The following is a 22595-nucleotide window of genomic DNA, read 5'->3' as shown; positions in this document are numbered from 1 at the left end:
GTTAGGCAATAGAGATAACAAAGACAAAAACAAAAATACTCTTTCTCCAGGAGTTTTATATATATATATATATATATATATATACCCAAATTATTTTCTTGAAAAATTTTAACCTGTGTTAATTATTTTCTTTACATATTTTTGCTGTGTTTAAAACAACTCAGCACATTAGGTGATATTTAAATACTTATTCTTGTCTATGTTCTACACATTTTTTTAGTCTAACTCTTTATGTTCTGTGCTCACTAAGAAAGAGAAATGAGCTAATCATTTTTGGTATGATTAAAATAGGAAAAAAAACTGTTTTAAATGTTTAAAGTAAAGCTTTGGTGATTGTGGCCAAGAGTTCATATCACCTTTAAAAATTTGAAAAGCACTATTGTTAATTTCCTTGAAGGTTTTCCAATAGTTTGTCTCTCATTCACATGAGATGGATACTCACTAAAGGTATACACCACTGTTGTACAGGTGTGGTAGAGTGATATAGGTAGGTTGAAGCATTCCTCATTGCTTTATTTGAACATGTTTCTACTCTCCATTGCATTTCATAAGGGGATATTGCTCATAATTGCTTGTCAGCTTTCTTAAAATTTTATACATTTATATTTTAATCTTCTGTTTCTTCTTCATTTGGCAAAAGTCAGATATATTTGCTAAGTCAGATGTTTTCTTTTTAAAAGTTTTATTATTCATTTTGATTTTAAATAAAAAACCAAAAATTTCATGTATACATCATAACACTAAAAGAATTCAACATGAAACTATGAATCTGCATTTCAGTTTGCTTTTTTTGAAAAAAAATTTATAATAAATATCACAAAATTGTTTTTGAAACAACCTTGCTTTTTTTGTATTTCCTTCTGAATTTTCTTTTGTTCTGTATTGTGTACTTGTAATTTTTTTTCTCTCTCCCTCCCCACCTCACACTAGAGAAAGTCACCATTAAACACTGGGATATGTATGTACATGCATGTGCATTTGTGTGTGTATGTGTGTGTGTGTGTGTGTGTATAAAACCATTCTATATATCCTTCTTTTCCATCTCTTCTTTCTTTAGAGGTCCATAGCATCTTTCTTCATTGGCCCTTTTTAGTTAATTTGAGTATTTGTAATATTAAAACTAACTTAGTCATTCCCAGTTCTTCAAACAATATTGCGGTTAAGGTACACAACATTCTCTTGTTTCTGCTCATTTCACTATTCATTATTTCTTGCAAGTCTTTTAATGTTTTTCAAAAATCATCTAGCTTGATCATTTTTGTAGTATTCCATCACAATCATATACCACAATTTGTTTAGCCATTTCCCAATTGGTGGGTATCTCATTAATTTTCCTGGTATCTTTTTAATTTGCCATCACAAAGAGGGCTGCTATAATTATTTTAAATCATATAGATTCCAATAATTCAAATCAGTTCCAATGGTCTTAAGCTGAAGAAAGCCATCTGCTCCCAGAGAAAGGACAATGTGAACTGAATGTGGACCACAGCATAGTGTTTTCAGTCCTTTTGTTGGTTTGCTTGCATTTTGTTTTCTTTCTCTTTTTCCTGATCTGATTTTTCTTGTTCAAAATGATATTTGCAGAAATATGTATAGAAGAATTGCACACAATTAACATATATTGGATTACTTGCCATCTAGGGGAGGGGGGAAGGGGAAGAGAGGGGGAAAAATCAGAATACAGGGTTTTGTAAGAGTGAATGTTGAAAATTATCTATGTATATATTTTGAAAATAAAAAGCTTTAATTAAAAAAATAAATCATGTTGGGAAATAGACCTATTATTGGTATTGCTGCATCAAAGAGTATATATATATATATGTATATATATACATATATATATATGTATATATATATATATATACATATATATATACAGTTTTATAACTCCATAATTCCAGATTATTCTCCAGAATTGTTGGATCAGTTCATAGTTCACCACCAATGTATTAGTGTTCCAGTTTTTCCACATTCTCCCAACATTTGTCATTTTTTCTCATATTACCCAATTTATAGATGGGATATGATATCTCAGCAGAAGCTAGGATACATCATTTCAGGCATAGGGCAGAGCCATGGAAAAGGCACAGAGAATTGGGAGATAGAGCATCATATGTAAGGATCTCCAAGTATCCCACTGTAGCTCAAATATGTGGAGAGGATTAAGGTATAAGAAGACTGGAAAAAAGTAGGAAGGGAACAGGTAAGAAAGAACTTTAAAAGTAAAATGGAAGACTTTGATTTTATCTTGGAGGTAATAGGGAACTACTAAAAATTATGGTAGGATCAACATGGTCAAACTACAATATACAAAGATTAATTTGGCACATGAGAAGAGGGCAATTTGGGATAGGGAGAGACTTGCAGGAGGGAGAGCAGTTTTAGGAGACTATGGCAGCAGTCCAGGGGAGGGATGAAGGAGGCCTAAACTAGACTTGTGACTATGTGAGTGAAGAGAAAAGAGTATGTACACAATAGTTTGTGTAGGTAAAAATTACAGTACTTGGCAATAAATTGGCTATGTGAAATGAATATGATTGAGAAGTTGAGGATGATACCAAGGTTGTGAGGCCTAGGTAACTGGGAAGGATGATGGTACTTTTCCAGGTTGGTGAAAAAAAGGGTATGAGATTTCTTTGAACACATTGACTTTGAGAGGCTAATGCAATATCCTATTCAAGATGTCCAAGGAACAGTTAGGGATGTGTGACTAGTTCAACAGACTAGAACTGGATGTATAGATCTGGGAATCTTTCATAGAGATGATGCTAATCATCTAGATCATTGAGGATGTAGTCATTGGTTTCCACAGGCAGCTATTCAGAGATATTCTGCATCAAAAAATCTACATTTCAGTTTTAGATAGGCTTTTTGGTGATGGATATGTCTAGCATCTATTCTTTTCTAAAGAAAGTGGTCATGACATAAAGTTTGAAGCTTCTGTATAATCTACAAAGTCTTGACCTTTCATTTCTTGTTCCTAAATCACCCTTTTCCATATATTTTTTCTCTCCTCACCTTATTCTCTATTGCTTTGAACTCAATAAACACTAATATGATTTAATTTGGAAATTACCAAGTTTTTCCTAGAATTTGTTTACTTTTTTACCCCCAGCTGCAGTTATTTTCATGATGGATTTTTACAGCTACTTTTCATTACTATTGTAATATGTGATGATGAAATGTCTCCTTAAATAAAGTTTCTTTTTACCTTTGGTTAAATGATAAATCCCACTTCCCCGATTCATTTCTTTGACCCTTCAAGATAACTGTGAGCCTTCCTTCCATTTAATTGCAACATCCTATTTCCGGTTTTGTTTATAGCAAAAATGTCAAGATTAATTTGATGTCTTCTCCAATACCATGTTCACTCATTGACTAGTGGATAAGGATATCAATTAAAGTGTCAGTAATCAAATTAAAATTTATTGACTCTAAAAAATTGGATGTTTTTAAACACCCTTTGCCCCTTTTCTCAGAAGGTAATGGGGTCATATGTCTTTGGGGATCATTTAAAATTTTTCTTTGTTTCTTGGGTTTCCATGGCCAAAAGAATTGATTTTCAGATGGCCAGCTTACTGCCTTTTCTTATTTAGTTATATTAGTTTTCAATAAACAGTAAAGTACTTGGACCATACTTGGGATATTTTCCATTATGACAGTTTCATCATGATAAAACCTATCAGGCTCTATTGATAATAGGTTTAGAAAATCCAATATTACCTCAGTATCATGATGAGCCAACAAAATTAGATTCTGTAGATATCAGAGAACTGTATGACCAGAAAAGGATCCTATAACCAGAGCAAGATATAATTGATGACCAGTCCATATGCTGTGTTGTGAGATAAATAATTCAAGTTTTATCATCCAACTTTATAGATGATAAAACTAATACTTTTTTGCTTATGGTCACATAACTATTGATTGTCAGTTTGTTTATAATACATGTTAAGTTCAGCATTCTTCAATTCATATTCATAGACTCTCAGAATTGGAAATGATCTCAAAAGTCATTCACTAAAACTGGTACACTAAAACTGAACAAACATCTCCTTTATAAATATCTTATTAGTGCTCATCTAGCTTTTACTTGAAAACTTCCAATGAATCACAAATGGCTACCACCTGAGGTATTCCATTCTATTTTTGGATAGTTCTACTTAATTGGAAACATTTCCTCATGTTTGTTCCAGTAGGATGGGTATGTGCCTAAATAAATTGTTTAGTTAGAAGGAAGTCATGAATAGCTTTGTCCAGAATCTCACCTCTCTTCGAGGAAGTCTTTGATTCCTATGTGTTTTGAAAGAAGCAGGAAAAGTGGCCACAAGGGTGGTCTCTCTAACAAAGGGAGGGGGTATTGGACTGCATCATTATCTACGCCCACTAAACATTGCTGGTCTAAGGGAATGTTCAAACCTCTTCCCTGGTCACTATTCCTTAAAGGAGAAGGTGAATCTCAAGCTTGCATTCTCAAGTTTTACTACTTCCTACTGAAAGCTAGTTATATAAACAACTGACCATCACAGATAATGAAGGAGTAAGCTCATTTATCCAAGACGACAACAAACAGAAATCAGAGAAGTTGCATAAATAAGACATACCAGAAAATGCAGGAGAATGAATTCTCCTCTGGGAGCAAAATAACTCAACTCTAGAGAGGGGAGATACCATCTGATCTGAGCAAACTAGACATCCAGCACATGCTGAGAATCTGGTTTTCCCCTACATGTTTTATCTTCTAAAGTCTGCTCTCTTCCTGAAGAGGATCTGGTCTTTTCTCAAATCAAGATTCAGGAAGATTTTCTCCTTTCTAAAGTTTTCCTGCTAATTCCACTCCTCACAAGGTATTTGGTGAGTAATCATTCAATCTTCTGGACTTACGTTAAATGACCCTGGGCAACCCAGGTTTCACTAATGTTAAATTTAAACTTTCCTCTTAGAAGTTTCCTATTTTTTCTACTTCTGTCCTCTATAGCTAAACAGTATCTTTCGCTTCCATATGACAACCCTTTACAGGAAGCTGAATGTATCCTTCTCAAAGTTAAACATCACCTTTTTTTTTCTCAACAGATATGCATATGGGTATGATCTCAAAGTTTTTCACCATCTGGTTGCTGACCCTTGGACATTCTCATACTTTAACATCCTTCCAAAAGTATGGCACACAAAACTGAGCATAAAACTTCACTTATGGTTAAACCAAGTCTGACTATAGAATTATCATCACATTCCTTGTCACCACTAGACTTTCTTAATGTAGCCCCTCAAAGTCTCCCTTTGTTTGGCTGCTATATCACATTGTCGACTAATAGTGAGCTTTTAAGCTACTAACACATCCATCTCTTTTTTAGACGAATTTCTATCTACATATACTCCTCCATCTTGTATTTCTGAAAGTTTTTTTTTTTTTAACCAAAATGTAGTGCCCAGAAATCTACTTTATCAAAATCCTTTTGGGATTTTGATTCTGCAATCCAAGTTATTACCTATTCCTTCTAGCCTTGTGTTATTTGCAAATTTGACAGGCTCTCCTGCCTCTTTCATTTGTAGCACAGATTCTGGGCTCACTTTCCCAACTCTACCTGAATAGGAAGTTTGGGTACCAGAGAGTAGCTCATTACTCCCCTTATTTAAATTCTTGGAGTAACCCTGAGAAGTTAGAGCATTCATTTCTAGCACTGTTGCTCATGAGCCCTTATGTATATGCTCTACATTGTCAGTTGATATTAGTTAGCTAGACAGAATTAACTAGCTTTCAGAAACAGATTTTACTAAGATGATATAGTAAGGACAATTGGTACAAAAACAAAAACAAAAACAAAAATTCTTCCCAAAAATCTCAAGGATTTGGGCACAGAGAATATGTAGCAAAGGAGTAAGTTATAGCTTTTAATGGGATAGAAATTCTTTTCTCCCTTTATGGAGTCTTCATTAAGTTCCTCAGAAGTGCAATTTTGACTGGATTCTGAGGGTTGAGTTCCTTGTAGAATCCTAAAGATGGGTTTCTTTGGTATTTGTCCTCAGTTCCCACTGTAGATGCTACCATTGGTCACCATTGTCCTGGGGGCATTCTTATCATCACCACTGGGAAGCCCAGATCTTCTAACTTTCAAATATCTTATTGTCATAAGGGTAAGGAGGAGAATAATACGCTTTCCTTTTTTTCAGGTCATTTTCCTCATAAGGACAGGGAAGGGAAGGGAATAAGCATTGTGAAAAAAACAAGCATTTTTAAGCATCTACTGTATTCTGGTAACTGGGCTATGTGCTTTATAGGTATTTGATTTGACCCTCATAACAACCCTGAGACATAGGTGCTGTTATTATCTCCATTTTGCAATTGATATAGCATAAAAGAAGGAAGTGATCTTTGAGCAAAACAGAAATGCAGTAGCTCAAAAGAAATGTGATTTGTGCAAATTTAGAGACAGCTTCACTCCAAATGTGCACATGGACTATTTGTTCCTGACCTGTGGTAGAGTCTTAGGAACTCACATTGTTCTGATCAACCAGCACTTCAACCCCATCTGGTGCTGTTGTTTCAGTCTTCCTTAAGAATGAAGGACAAAAACCGCAGATGACAAAACTGAGACAGAGGTTAAGTGACATGGTCACTCACCTAGTGTCTGAGACTGCATATGAACTCAGTCTTCCTGCTTCCAGGTCCACAGGTTGCTCCTCTGGGTCACCCAGGCACCTCTGCCACTAGCCCAGCATTCTGGGTGAACAGATCCCATCCTTGCTCTTGTATCTAAAGCCCAGTCAGCATGACTATTTCTCTTCAACAAATCCCAACACATTTCCTATTAAGTTTTAATACACTTCTTTTATAGATTTATGGAATTACGTTCCTTCCAAATTAGTAAGGACTTTGTTCAGCACCTAGTTTATGCCTTTGACTTATTCAATAGAAGTGTCTTCACATCTATTTTACATCTTGCATTCTGTAACTCAGACCTATTATCACATAAAAGACATTAGACCATAGAACATCTTATCTTATTAGTCATTATAATTAGACTGGGGTGTTTGACATATCCAGGAGTGTTGTGAGGTTCATATGAGATAATGGATTTAAAAGTACTTTGCAAACCTAAAAGTACAATATCAATTCAAGTTATTTCTTTCTCTCTCTCTCCCCCTCTCTCTCTCCCTCTCTGTCTCTCTACCCTGTATAAAATTCTCTCCTTCCTCATTTCTGCCTTCGTACTTCCCTGCTTCTTTCAAGTTTCAACTCAAATCCCAATCTTGCTTAATTCTTGTGCCTCTCTCTTCCTGATACCCAGTTTATCCTGTGTTTAGCTTGTTTGTGCATTGTTTGAATCTTGTCTTTTCCCCTACATTCCTACTAGACTGTGACCTCCCTGGGGGGGAGGGGGGTTGCTCATTTTTTTATTCCCAGAATGAAGCACAGTAACTGATACATAGTAGGTATTTAATAAATGTTTATTCACTAATTATTCTTTTAATAATGTATTCTACAATTTTGCCAGGAACCTAAGTCAGGTTTGTTGGCCTAGAATTTATTTGCAAGCTCATCACTCTCCCCCCCCTCCAAAAAAATGGTACATTTGCCTTTCCTACACCTTTTTCTAGTTCCTTTTTTTCCATTTTTCAAAAACCATTGACCATAGCCATAGATCATATCTTCCAGTTTTCACTTCCCTAAGATGTTCACTCGAGCTTTGAATTCATCCAGGAATACTGGGTTCTCCCCCTTCTTTCCTTACCCTGAAATCTTTAAACAATTACTTTGTTTTCTTCATAACCGAAATAAAATAACAATTCTTAGAATCATAGGTTTAGAGCTGGTTAGGACTTAGACTGACAGATTCTATTTGTTTTGGCACAGAGGGTTTAAGTGATTTGCTTAGGATCACATATCTTATAAATATCTAAGGGGGAATTTGCACCCAAGTGTTTGTCTTCCAAGTGCTGTACCCTGCCCGATCTGCCATTGGCCTCCAGCCCTGCCTTGTCATTATGTCACTTATTGATCCAACAGCAATCCTATGCCTTCTCTTATCTCCAGTCCAGCCACACTTTAATAAAAGTGCTGATTTGTTCTTGGCATTCTTTGCCACCATTAGCATCCTGAATTTTAGCATTCCTTGAAGGACCATCCCATGTTTTTGTATTCCTTTTTCATTATTTGTCCTTGCTTCCACCTTTTGTACATGTCTTAAAAATCTTAATTTGGTGGATAATTTTCTAGGGAATCAACATCATTCTCTTTAAACAAAGTCCTCTTTTCCTTCATTATTTGGAATGGCTTCTCTTGTGAAGGCAAATTAGGACATATTTTGACTCAATTCATACCTAGCCTTTGGTACTCATTGGGCATTGCCTCAGACAAACTAAGACCTGCAGAAGACTTCAGCTTAAAGAGGCCTTGGTGTCCAGCTGCACCTGAGGTCACTGTCAGTGGATTCTGATTACCCTGAAGAAGAGAGTGGGGCTATTGACTTTACACTCACTTAAATTCAATTTATTTGCAAGTCAAGACTTTACTCCTATTGTCATAGTTCTTCAAGAACAAAGAACAAAGGATAAACAGCAATGGCAACAACAATCTTTATATCTCAATTTCACTGCTCATTTCACTCAGCATCAATTGATGTAAGTCTCTCCAAGCCTCTCTGTATTCATCCTGACATTTCTTACAGAGCAATAATATTCCATAACATTCATGTACCACAATTTATGCAGCCATTTTCCAAATGATGGGCATCCACTCAGTTTCCACTTTCTAGCCACTACAAAAAGGGCTGCCACAAACATTTTGGCACACACAGGTCCCTTTGCCTTCTTTAGTATTTCTTTGGGGTATAAGCCCAGTAGTAGCACTGCTGGGTCAAAGGGTATGCACAGTTTGATCACTTTTGGGGCATAATTCCAGATTACTCTCCAAAATGGTTGGATTTGTTCACAGTTCCACCAACAATCATCAGTGTTCCAGTTTTCCCACATCCCCTCCAATATTCATCATTATCTTTTCCTGTCATTCTAGCCAATCTGACAGGTGTGTAGTGGTATCTCAGAGTTGTCTTAATTTGTATTTCTCTGATTAATAATGACTTGGAGCATCTTTTCATGTGGCTAGAAATAGTTTCAATTTCTTTATCTGAGAATTTGCTGTTCATATCCTTTGACCATTTATCAGTTGGAGAATGGCTTGATTTCTTATAAATTAGAATCAATTCTCTATGTATTTTGGAAATGAGGCTTTTATCAGAACCTATGACTGTAAAAATGTTTTCTCAATTTGTTACTTCCCTTCTAATCTTGTTTGCATTAGTTTTGTTTGTACAAAGGCTTTTTAATTTGATGTAATCAAAATTTTCTATTCTGTGATCAATAATGATCTCTAGTTCTTCTTTGGTCACAAATTCCTTCCTCCTCCACAGATCTGAGAGGTAAACTAACCTATGTTCCTCTAATTTATTTATAATCTTATTCTTTATGTCTAGATCATGAACCCATTTTGATCTTATCTTGGTGTATGATGTTAAGTGTGGATCAATGCCTAGTTTCTGCCATACTAATTTCCAATTTTCCCAGCAGTTTTTCTCAAACAGTGAATTCTTATCCCAAAAGCTGGGATCTTTAGGTTTGTCAAATACTAGATTATTATAGCTATTTACTATTTTGTCCTGTGAACCTAACCTATTCCACTGATCCACCACTCTATTTCTTAGCCAATACCAAATGGTTTTGGTAATCACTGCCTTATAATATAGTTTAAAATCTGGTACAGCTAGGCCACCTTCATTTGATTTTGTTTTATTAGTTCCCTTGAAAGTCTTGACCTTTTGTTCTTCCAGATGAATTTTGTTATTTTTTTCTAGGTCATTAAAATAGTTTTTGGGAGTCTGATTGGTATAGCACTAAATAAATAGTTTAGGTAGTATTGTCATCTTTATTATAGTCACTCAACCTATCCAAAACACTTAATATTTTTCCAGTTGGTTAGCTCTGACTTTATTTGTGTGGAAAGTGTTTTGTAGTTTTGCTCATATAGTTCCTGACTTTCCCTTGGCAGATAGATTCCAAATATTTTATACTATCTTGCCCTTTATTTTTGAAAAGAACCAATGACATGGTGATGACTTGTGCATGAATTGGATTTGAATGAGTCAGACTCACTCACTCCTCCTGAGTCATCAAAGTCTAGTAGCAGAATAAAAGTCAGGATGACTGGTGATGGCCCAGGATGTAGTGGATGACTTTGGGGTCTTTGAGATCTGACCAAGTCCTAAGTGCTTCAGCCTCCTTCATGACTGTTGGGACAAGTTGCTCTCCCACACCCATTCTACCAGGGGAAGTCTTCACATGTTTGGGGCAAACATGCCCCTAACTCATTGATGGGTTGGAGGCCCCTCAGTTACCCTCAGCCTGGTGGAGCTCACCTGCACAGCCAGTTTTACTGAGGTGTGGCCTCCACCTATGCTAAAGCTTCTTGGAGCCACAGGTGAAAGTTATACTGGTTGGACACCAAAGGGGGATGGGCAGCCCTGAAAAAGCTTGATAAGCCCTCATACCAGAAGTGCTAGCCCTCCCTTAGCACCTCATTATTATTTATTATTCATTTACTTATTAATCTATTATTTATTAATATAGCTTTATATAAATGGTGTATGTATAATCTTAAGTAAGAAATGCTGATTCATAAGTGAGAAAGGATAGCACTTGGGGAAACAAAATTTTATAAGGCAAAATGGTGTCTTTATACACATAAGCAAAGGGCACAAAACTATTTTTTGTTTAATTGTTTTTATTCATGATTGATTCTTTGTGGTGCCACTTGGGATTTACTTGGCAAAAATGCTAGGCTAGTTTGCCATTTCCTTCTCCAGTTCATTTTCCAAATGAGGAAACTGAGGCAAACAGGGTTGAGTGACTTGCTCAGGGTCACATAACTAGTAAAGTCTGACTCCTGACACTCTATCCACTTTGCCACCAAGCTACCCTATTAATATAGAGGTCAAAGATTATAGAAAGCATTTGTAGCAGTCAAAGTTTTGGAGGCCCTGCCATATTGGAACAGGAGAGATTTCTAGTTTTTATCATCGACTGCCTTACCCAGGATGAGATAAGAATAACAGACAGATCTATAATTCATTTTAATTTATATGTGTGTATATGCATATATATAAAGGTCTGTCAGCAGTAAGATTTCAGCTTATATTTATATATAATACTACTCCAAATACTTAATGAGCCATGATACTCAGGTGACAACAAAACAAACTTATGATTTATAAAAACAACTTATATGAGATACCTTGGGGTCAGTGCACATTTGAAACATTTCCACATTCACAATAGTTTGATAACTGACATAATAATGGAGCATTGCAAGATAATAAATCATGCCCTTTCCTCCAAAAGAATTACCCAAATGTGCTCATTATATTGAACTTCCAGACAATGAACGTAAGAAGACAGACAGGGTACCATAATGCACCAGTAAGGAGAATTTCCACGCTGAGAGTTGTAGAAATGCTAGATCAAGACAATGCAGTGTATTCTGATTTTTCCATTTGTTTTAATCATTTAAATTACAGTTATAATGTTGAGTATTACTTCTGTATGAGCAACTGTATTTATAAAGTTTATTGTCCTTATTTCAAGTATTTGTGATCATATATCATAAAAAAGAATTCTATTCATTTTCAATTACTTTATAGTATAAATATCTATCCATATATCTGTTTTATTATATTGCATACAGCACACATGCCTGATTTGTTTAATACTTGCAAATTTACCTGAGGAATTTTTGTTTCAGTTTTTTCCGTACTTAAATGTGTAATAGAATTTCTTATCGCTTTTAAATAATGTGTGGAATTTGCTCAGATGCTAAGATGATGAACGTTCAGTGTAGATTCCACATGAAAGAGATCATTTCCATAATCCATTTTGCCATGACCACGTATTTGTTTTTTAAGTGCTTATTACCAGAGATGTCGGTTTGCAATTTCTTTGTTGCTCAGGGAATGCATTGTGAATTTTTCACAAGTAAAGCTACACATTTTATATTATTTTGAAAGTTTTATGTTTTTTTGACATACATTTACTGATTTTCATTAAGTGCATTTTGCATAATTGAATTGTATGCATTAACACTATGGTTAGCAACCACATGGTGATTTATTAATGAGCTCTTTATGTATTTTTTTTCAGGCTCCAAGAATGCTAGAAGTAATTGGCCCTGAAGGTATTGTGAATAAGTTTTTATCTTGAATGAAAAAACATTGAATTGTTTTTTTAATGTTTAAACTTGTCATTCATTCATTTTTGTCAACTGAAGACCTATTTTGATGTTTCTCATTGGCATGAAAGTGGCCATAGATTCCCAAAGGCTTATAGTGGTATTCATTCATTTATTCAACAGGCAATTATAAAATGCTTATAGTAGGTACTGGAGATACAAAGATAAAAACAAACATCTCACCTTCAAAAAGTTTAATATATTTTATTAGCAGAATACAGTATCTGGTTGATTCTACCAAGATAAAAAAGCTTTAAGTATGGACTTGTGTTATTGCCTGAGAACCAGCCTAGCAAAGTTCAAGGAGACTGGTTACTAGGTTGACTACAGAATTATTCATGTTTTGTTAGCATCAACCCTCAAAGACCATCTAGTAAGTTGTAGAGGGTATCAATAGAGTTAGTAGCCTCTGTTAAAATTATAGCCTCTTGAAGTGTTAAGTTATAACTTATATTACATTATATATTACAATTATATTCTTATCAATGTTATCCAATAAATGAACACTGTTTTTCATAATTTAACATTGTTAGCTTATGTTTTGAAAAACGTTTTACATTCCCTCTTGGATCTTTGTTTTTCTAGACTAGTAATAGTAGTAGAAGGGAATAGTTTTCCCTTTTTTATTAGTTGATAATGTTATACATGATGAGAGTTTGATATATAAACATGAAGTACAAGAAGTTGCCTTTGCCACATGTGAATTCTACTTATATATCCATTCCTCTCTGCCATGGTACTTAGTTTTAATCTACTTTTTTCATAGATGCTATGTGTATTTGTGGAAGAGTGTGGTCCAGATTTAAAAGATGGGATGGAGTGGGTGGAGAAGATATTTTATATTACTTTTTGTACTATGGCTTCTTAATAAATGCTAAAATCTAGTTGTGTCTGTTGACTATTAATAGGAAGCACACTGGTAAGGACTTATGAGCTTTAGTGGTAACAATACAGCTCTACAGCATACCCCTAGTATCTAAAGTAGCACCTATCTTCTACGGACTCAACTTGCAAGTCAAGTTGAGGGAAATAATTCAGAGGATATCTTATAGTATTGATAAGGATTTATGATCAAAGATTCTTTCAGAAGGAACCTTGCTCATGGAATTAAACTTTTTCATTTTTCTAGGCTAAAAGTAGCAGCAAATTTATTAAATCATTATTGTATTAGATAACTATTAAAATTAAATCATCAAATTTAGAAATATTAAACTGCTTAATGGAGAGACCTTAGGGCTAGAGTTTTTAATGTGGAGTTCTTGAACTTGTTTATTTTTTAAATCTTGATAATTACTACTATACATCATATACTTTAGATTAAAAACATAAATCTGAGGAGAGGTCCATAGATTTCACCAGATGACCAAATGATACAAAAGGGTAATCTATTCTAATATTTCTCTTGCTTTAAAGATAAGGAAACTGGGATCCAGACAGACTTACCTAAGACCCTGTGCTTGGTTGGTGGAATTAGAACTGGTACTTTTCCTGGTTTTCATGTCACTGGTATTCTCACATCTCATTTAGGCACATAAAAGCTCACATTAAGGAGGTAGATTCCAGGCAAAGAGGGAAGGTCCCAGTGAGATTAAAAAAAATAATAATAACCCACATACATAACCATATTTATGGTTAGAAAAGTACAAGAACATAACTCTTAACATTTTGATACAGCAATAAATGCTGGTTTTTATTCCAGAGCAGGTCAGCGACCATTACTTGAAAGGTTGTAGATAAAACTTTCTTCATAGAATTTGGACTGATGGAAAATGCCTTATCTAAATTTGGAAGATAGGAGAGTAATATTTAAAATAAAGTTACTATAATTGCATTTTAAAAACAGCTTTCTGATTTTTATAAGTTGAAATTCAAATATATTAGTAATTCTATTTCTATACCAATGTATGTTATAATAAGACATTTCAAAAAGATAGTTGTTCTGCTGAAACTTTTTCTATTTCTACTTTCTCTATTCATATCCATCTTTTGGAATTCTAGAATCAGCTGGGTTTAAGCACATCTATTTTTAAATTGTCCTTTTTCTTTTGCCTTAGTATCTCTCCCTCTCTTCACCCCCTCTCCACAAATTGGAAATTTCCATGGCTAGGAAGAGATTGTCAATCTGTTAAAGCCATTTATGACATTCCTCATTTTACATGGCAGAATGTTTAAAAATTCAGAAATTAAGGAAATATCTGAATCTAGCCAATATCCTGAACTTTAAAAAAAAAGCACATTAAGCTTTTTCTTCCTATTTGCTAATTTATATATGACTTTTCATTCATTAAGAGGGGTAGAGAATTGCTTCATAAAGTGATTTTTCCCAGCTGGGCAACCACTGGATAAAATTTAGGGCAAATCTTATCTGCTAAATTGAATAAGGGTTTTTATTTCTCAATATTCAAGAACTCATAATTGTGTGGCCAGTGAGTTGTTTCAATACCAATCCTACCATCCAAATGGTCTAATATTCAATTCACTTACTATAAGGTATGCATTTGGTATATACTCTTATGTATTCTCTTTTCCCTTCTATTCACTTTTTTTCATGTTTTTTTTTTCTGTCTCCTGGTGTTCCTCCCAACCCTCCCTATTCATCTTGGATTTTGAATCAAAAGATCAGCCATTTGGTAACCAGTGTGCTATTTTCTTTGCAAATGACAAACTGACCGTATCCTATCAAGTATAATTTTGGAGTCTTTACTGCTTTTTGGTTCTGCTTTATTTTGTTGTTTCTAGATATTTGTCTCCAAATACTTGTTTTGTGGAAAGAAAATGCCAAAAATTAGCATTTCATTATTAATTAGTTTAATATACTAAACATTGTAGTAAAATGTTTCTAGTTTAGAACTTGATTAGTTTTAATTTCATTGAGAAAACAAAATTTCTAAATATTAAAATGAAACAGCTTTATAGAATTCTTACTATGCCTCAAACTATAAGGAAGTAATCTACTGACAGTTCTGCCAGCAGAATTCTGCTTAGTTTTGGTAAATTTTACCAGACTGGAAAGACTCTTAGTAAAATATGAACTGATCATTAAGTGATGAGTTTTCTTTTGCTTTAATATAGAGGTATTTTTGCATTTCACTTAATTTTTCTTTTATGTATTTATTTCCTGTGATACTCAGTGTGTGTGTGTATATATATGTGTGTGTGTGTATGTGTATATATATGTATATACATATATACATATATATATATTTACTATTGATATTATTTCTTTACTTCTGGTGTCTTAAAGCATAACTTAGTTTTCCTATATATCTTCTTTGTCTTTTCTGAGGGTATATATTTTTATATTGCTTCATCCAAAATCATAGTGATACCTGATTTTTTAAAATTCAGTTAAAGGTTTTATTTCAACCCCTTACTTTAAATGTAATTTCTATGATCTAAGTGTTTCCAATGTTTTTGGATAATTTTCTTGTGTGATCTTCTAGAATATTTTTTCTAGAATATCTCTTTTGTTTATCATATTTTCTAGAATAATGATAATTTGGCTCTCTTGTCAAGCTCTGTCTTTAAGATCAGTTTTTACTTTGATTTATAGTGACTTCATGGGTTCATTTAGTTTTGCTGCTTCAGTTTTTCATTTAGAATTTTTAAAAATTTCATTTGTCATCTTTTTCACAAGATATACTGCTTAGAATTTTTCCCATTATATGTTTTAAGCTATTGATTATTGCTTGATCTTCTCATAATCTGTAAGAGACTGTATCTCACCATCCCTTATAATTCTTTGGTTTTTCTTTATTTCTCAAAAAAAGAGAGTTGTTCATAGATGGCAGTAATGATCTTTCTGATCGTGTCATCCTGGGAACGAGGGTACTTCATCACTTCTACCATTTTATACCTTCTTTTACTTGGTCAAAAACCACATGCTTACTGTCCAATTAGCCTTAGCAGTACAGAAGAATAACTGGAAGTAATATGTGTTGGTTCCAGCATTTGTCACAGACAAGATGCCAGGACCAGCATTAATTCCTCCTCAGCAAATTTCTCCATAAGTGGACTTGCTTCCATTCCAGTGCCATTATGGTATGTGAAGTGCAACTATGGTATTTAGTATGGCACATGGATCCAGGAATGATTCCATGAAAGCAGAATCCATCCTAATCAAATCTCTTCTCTCTAATCTCCACTGTCTTTGGAAACTTGTCTGAAAATAGCTAAGAAGTAACAGAAACTTATTATTGACAGCAATATTGAAGTATATGATAGGATTGGGTTGAGCCAAGGGGCCAAGCTAGGGGTGATGGTGAAGATAATAGAGTTTGATGTCCAGTGGATCAAGGGAAACTGAGGGCTGCTTGTGGCAGCATCTATAGAACCTCAGAGGGATATACAGTGTTAAAATGCTCATATCAAGCTTGAGTACCCATCTCCTCACTTTTTAGTTAGAGATAATAATGGTCCAAAATGGAATTACTTAGGCCAAAAGAGAGAAAATACAAGACTCTTTCTCTCTGCCATTACATTTTCTTCTCTCCCCAAAATAATTTATGTTAGCACTCCCTTTTTGCTTATTCATTTTTGAGTCTAGTAGTTTAACTTTGAAGTTTTCCTCAAGAGGATTTTAATTGTTTATAGTAATTGCAGTTTTGAAATCATGAAGCAGGAATGGTCAGTTTAGACACAACTATTCAGAAATCTAACTGGTTTCCCCAAACCAATCTTTTAAAAATTACTATTCTTCATGTTATATGATTACAAATCCTAGAATATGAAAATCCCTGATTAATTAAAATTTCAGGTGACCTGAATAGAGAAATTAGAATAGAGGTCTGAATAGAGGTCTGCATAGAGATCTCAATAGAGAAATTCTAGGTAGGCAGAAGAACTCAGGAGGGGATGGTAGAATAGGATCCATATAAATGCAACTAACCAGGTTTTTTAGAGGGAATTATCCAGCATGTATTACTGCAAGTGTTGAATTATTTTATAGTAATAAAGTGTATGTGTATATATATTTGAGCCACATCATTCAGGTAATCAACTTATGTCCCCAGAATTCCCAAATTTGAAGTTTAACATAAGGTTTGTCCAATTAGCAGGACTCTGAATCATTCAGAAAAGCACCAAAAGTTTTAGTCCAATTCTTTTTTGTTATATTTTCAACAGAAAAATTGTACACAGAGTTAGCATTACATATTCCAAATAACTTATTGCAGTGATAATTGGTCAGTTTGCAAGGTGCTCTTACATTGAGCTGCACGTTCTTTGTGCTCATTCCTTATTATGTCATTAGCCAACATATACAGTTACCTTTTTCTCAAATAGAGCTGTGAGCTCATTGATTAAGGAGTTCTCTCCAGTGGTGCAGATTGCAGTCCATCCATGCTTTCTCATCCTGTGTCTATCATCATCTCAAAGTTCACTGTAGGGTACCCTTGCCACCAGATTGGGTAGCCACCTTACTGGAGGTCTTCTTTACTTTCTCCCAACATTTCAAAGGTACCAATACAGAACTCTGTATATTATTATCCCTTACTCTTGCCGCATGCTCATACTTTATTCTCTTTGTCATATAATTCTTTTATCCCTCCTTCTTCAGAAATCCTCAATGGCTGTGTGTTGCAGCCTGGTCATGCTCACCATACATCCCTCTGTTGCCCTCATCTGTTATTCAGCTTTGGTTCTTCAAAGGCAGTGATTTTCTAAGTTTCCCTGCAACACTAGCAAATGTTGCTTTCATTTTTTTAAACATTTTTGTTTACTTATTTAAGATGATCACCAAATAGGGTTATTTTCTTATTACATCTTCCAAGGAATCATTAATGAGCTTGATATATGGATGGGAGTAACTTTGTTATTAAAAAACACTTATAAGAGGAGCAGCTAGTTGGTATACCAGCCCTGAAGTCAAGAGGATCTAAGTTAAAATCTGTGTGATCCTGGCTGTGTGACCCTGGGCAAGTCACTTAACCTCAGGGGGAAAAAATGCTTATGACAGTGTTCAGTTCTAGCAAATCAAATAATTTTTTGTAGTCTGTAAGTAGTAAACCCAATGGAACTTTTTATTCCTTATATCTTTCAGCTAATTGTGATATGATAAAGATGCAGTCCGTTTTTGAGCATCACCTGCAAATCCTGCTTGTTCCTTTACTAATAACCTTATTGAGGATGCCTACAATTCATATATAAATGACTCTCATAAACACTTTGCATAGATTGGTAATTACTGATGTTCTCTTGGTCATCTTGGTTTTTTCAGTTTAACAAAGTGTGAGGTTTTTTTAAATATACTTTTGGTCTCTTTCCATCCTTCGGATATCTTGTATACTGGTCCCTCAATACCCTCAAAGTTATACTGCCTCCAGCATAGTAATACTTGGGCCCATCTGGCAGCCACATCTAGGCCAGTGAAAAGACTGGAATTTATATTCTAGCCAACTGAATGGGTATGTGCACGAATCAATTAATACTTTTGCTGAACAGCAAGGTGCAGGTTTTTGCTCCTGCTGAAATCGTGTATTGTAGTCACTCCAAAATAATGAAGTATTATCTGGAACTCTCAATTAAATAGAATGTGAAATTAATAAAGAAAAATTACAGATTCAAAATGTTTTATCTTTTAGTTTAACTTTGTTTTTAATTTAATTTCTCTCTAGGTGAAGTATTTTTGGAAGCTGATTTGACAATTTCTGGGTAAGAGAAAATAATTCCATTAACAAGTTAATGTTTTAAGACACTGGATGATATAGGGAGAGCAAGGTAGCAACAAGGAGATGGAACACCAGTCTGGAGTCAGGAAGACCTGAATTCAATCCAGCTTCAAACACTGGCCATAAGACCTTGGGTATCACTTAATTTCTGTCTCAGTTCCTAGAGTTGTAAAATGGGAATAATAATAGCACCTAATTCCCAGGATCGTCATTAGGATCAAATGAAATAATTGTAAAGTACTTAACATAATATCTGACATAGAGTAAGTACTATGTAAATGTTGTTATAATTACTAATATTGTGTTTTTAGGCTTAGAAAAGTTGCTTGGGGAAATGATTCAACTGAAGTGGGCAATATGTTGATGATGTAGCATCTCCCCATTATCTCAGATAATGTCAAATATTCTTTTACACTTGAGATCATTTGATTTGAGATTATTGCTCTAAATATAGTGTAGTTTTCATAGAGAAGGTAAAGAATATTTTATGGACTTCTGGTGATAGAACTAATATATTCCAAACAACTTTAAAACAATGGCTCCAATTAAATTCTGGAGTTGCAGAACTAACAAAAAGTCAGGATGAGACATCCTTCCAACCCAATTCAATTTAGGAGGTTGAAAGGAAAGATCCATGATAGGGGGTGGGAATGTGTCCAGAGCCCATCTGGATGCAACATCAGTGGTGAGACTTGGGGATAGTGACAGATGTAGCAGCGGCTTTAGGGACTCTCAAGCAAGAGATGATAAGGATATCTGGCAACGTGTTGGGAAGAGATTGCCTCTGGGCTAGACCTGGACACAGGACCACATGCTGTCTGACAATGTCATTGCTTATGCCCACTTTCAAGTTATAGGTAAGGGAGGAGAGGAGCACTTTCATGATGTAGCTGGGACTCTGAGTAGCAATAATGCTTGCAGGTGCAAGGAACCAGGGACCCTTCCTTGGTAAAGACCAGAGCACAGACCAGGAGAGCAGTGACTACACCTCCCCCCAGATCACTGCACTTGGGGAGCACTAAAAAATTCTAAATCTTCAGAAATAACTCTGAAAAGAGCAGTATAAAAAAGCTTGAAGTTTGGGATAGTTTCCCCATCCCCCATTCCCTCATTTCACCCAAGTGAACAGAGCCCAACTTGAACAGAAAGTTCAGAGTCAGGAAATAGACTGGAAAAAAATGATCATAAAAAGCTATTGTTATGATACAGAATATCAAGACACAAATTCAGAAGAATATCATGTCAAAACAGCTATAACCAAAACCTCAAGGTGGGAAAATGTGAATTGGGCATAAGCCCACCAAGAGTTCTTAAAAGAGCTAAAAATGATTTTCAGAATCAAATAAGAATAATAGAAGAAAAGTCAGGAAAAGAAATGAAAGCAGTACAAAAAAATTATGAAAACAAGCACTTGTTAAAAGAGGCACACAAAAAAAGTTGAAGAAAATAATGGAAAAAGGGATATAAAACTTCCCTGATAAAATAAATGCTTAAAAAGCAAAATTGGCTAAATGAAAAAAAAGTGATACAAAAACTCACTGAAGAAAATTATTCCTTTTATAAAATTTAGAATTGGGTGAGTAGAAGCTAAAGACTCCATGAAACACGAGGAAGCAATAAAATTAAAAGAATGAAAAAAAAATGAAGTTTTGTTAAAAAACAAATTGAATTTCACTAAGAGAATCTGTGTGATAAAACATATGATCTAAAGAATATATTGTCTCTTGTATCAATGCCCAGATTTTCTTTCTGGAACTTAATTTATTTAAAAAACATTTATCAATCACCTCTTATGTACCGCTTCCTGTGAAGACTACAAACATAAACAGGACATGATCCCTAACTGAATAGGTTTATATCAGAGGTATCAAGTAATCCCTCTGACAATAGAGAAGCCACCAAACCAGATAAAAATGTGATTGGAAAATATTTAACAAACTAAATAAAAATATAGTAGAACATAGATAATGTTAATGTGTGGTTTTTTCCCAGCCATATTAATATGTCTGTTGGAATCCTTTTGGTGATACCCATTTCTATTTGAGTTTGAAATCACTGGCTTACACTATCCTAAGGGAAATTACACTATTGTACTACACAATTGTAAGGGATATTCTAACTCTGATACAAGAAGCATGAAACATGCTGCAAACAATTTGCAAACTGTCATACGGGTTCTGAGAGGTTCCTTTCAGGCACATCAGGAAAGGCTTCTTGGAGTGGATGACATTGGAGCTAGACTTTAAAAAAAGAAAAAAAAAAAAAAAGACAGGTATAGTTTAGATAGGTAGAAATAGGAAGAAAGGAGGTTCTTATAGAGAATAACAAAGTCATGAATGGGGAATAAATCATCTAGTTTGGCTGGAACATAGAGTACATAAAAGGGAGTAGTAGAAAATAATACAGAAAAGATAATAATGTTATAAAGCATTTTGTTCACATCAATCCTATGTGGTGGATTTAGGGCAGATTACAAAGGATCTTGACTAGCAAGCTAAGGCATTTGGACTATGATTTTACAGACAGTGGGAAGTTCATTGAAGATTTTTATGAATGTAGCAAAATCAAATCTATGCATTAATAAAGTAATCCTGGCCTTTGTGTTTAAAATGGATTGAAATGACTAAACATTAGAAGTCAAGGGCCAAGATAGGAACCTAGCCTAAACCACAAATAATGAGGTCTTGAACCTGATAGTAAGCAATGGCAATGAGAGTATAGAAGAAGCATAAATGGAACAAGGGAACAAAGCAGCTAGAAAGTATAGTACATACAGTGTCATACCCAAAGGCAAGAAGACTCTTCCTGAATTCAATTCTGGCTTTGGAACACTTAGTAGCTATGTGACCTTGGACAAGGCACTTAATCCCATTTGCCTTAGTTTCCTCATCTGTAAAATAAACTGAAGAAGGAAACGGCTAATCACTCCTGTGTCTCTGCCAAGAAAATCCCAAATAGGGATTAGCCTTTCCAAGTTTCTTCCCTGCTTATTGTAATCTAAGAAACCAATGCTGAGTGAAGTGAATACAATTAGGATCACAGTTTATATGACTGCAGTGATGTAAAGGAAAACAACTTTGATAAATTACAAAATTCTAATTGATGAAAAATCTCATAACTCAGAAGATGATTAGGAAAGATTCTTTCCACTTTTTGGCAGAGGGATAATGGAGAAGTTCATGGAGAGACATAGATTTACAGACATAGCCAATATGATTTATTTTGCTTGACTATGTTTAGGAAAATTTAAAGGGTAATGTGATTTTTTAAAAAGGAAAAAAAAAGCTCAATTAAACATTAAAAATATGAGTCAATTGTGTTTCTGTCATGTTAAATTCAATATATTAAATAAAATAATTAAATAAATAGAAATATTTTATATTTATATATTAGATAATAATTAATGAATTAATTAAATATAATTATATTTATGTATATAATTATAAGAAATAGCTTAAACATGTTAATAACTATAATCTATATTATACATATTAATATATTGGTATTTATTTTAAAGGATAAAAAATTCATGGTTTTAAATATAATTATTGTTTTTAAAAAATTCATGTTAAGTTCAAAATAAGTTATAATTTTTTAAAGCACATCATCAAACTTGTATAAGGTAAGAATTATTTTTCTTAAATAGGTTT

At 34.2% G+C, this 22595-nt stretch overlaps 1 protein-coding gene across 1 annotated transcript in view; it reads left to right on the top strand.

The window, feature by feature from the left end:
• The window catches only part of ERICH2 (glutamate rich 2), an 82527-nt gene that overhangs the window by 18392 nt on the left and 41540 nt on the right, over window positions 1–22595 (top strand). The window contains exons 3-4 of the mRNA XM_074303153.1: window positions 12190–12223; window positions 18892–18928. Of these exons, the coding sequence (XP_074159254.1) occupies window positions 12190–12223; window positions 18892–18928 (71 nt within the window). The remainder of the gene's footprint in view (window positions 1–12189; window positions 12224–18891; window positions 18929–22595) is intronic.

The sequence above is a fragment of the Sminthopsis crassicaudata genome, chromosome 3 (assembly GCF_048593235.1).
Source record: "Sminthopsis crassicaudata isolate SCR6 chromosome 3, ASM4859323v1, whole genome shotgun sequence".
Classification (NCBI taxonomy): domain Eukaryota; kingdom Metazoa; phylum Chordata; class Mammalia; order Dasyuromorphia; family Dasyuridae; genus Sminthopsis; species Sminthopsis crassicaudata.
This window is presented reverse-complemented; position numbering and strand designations above follow the sequence as displayed.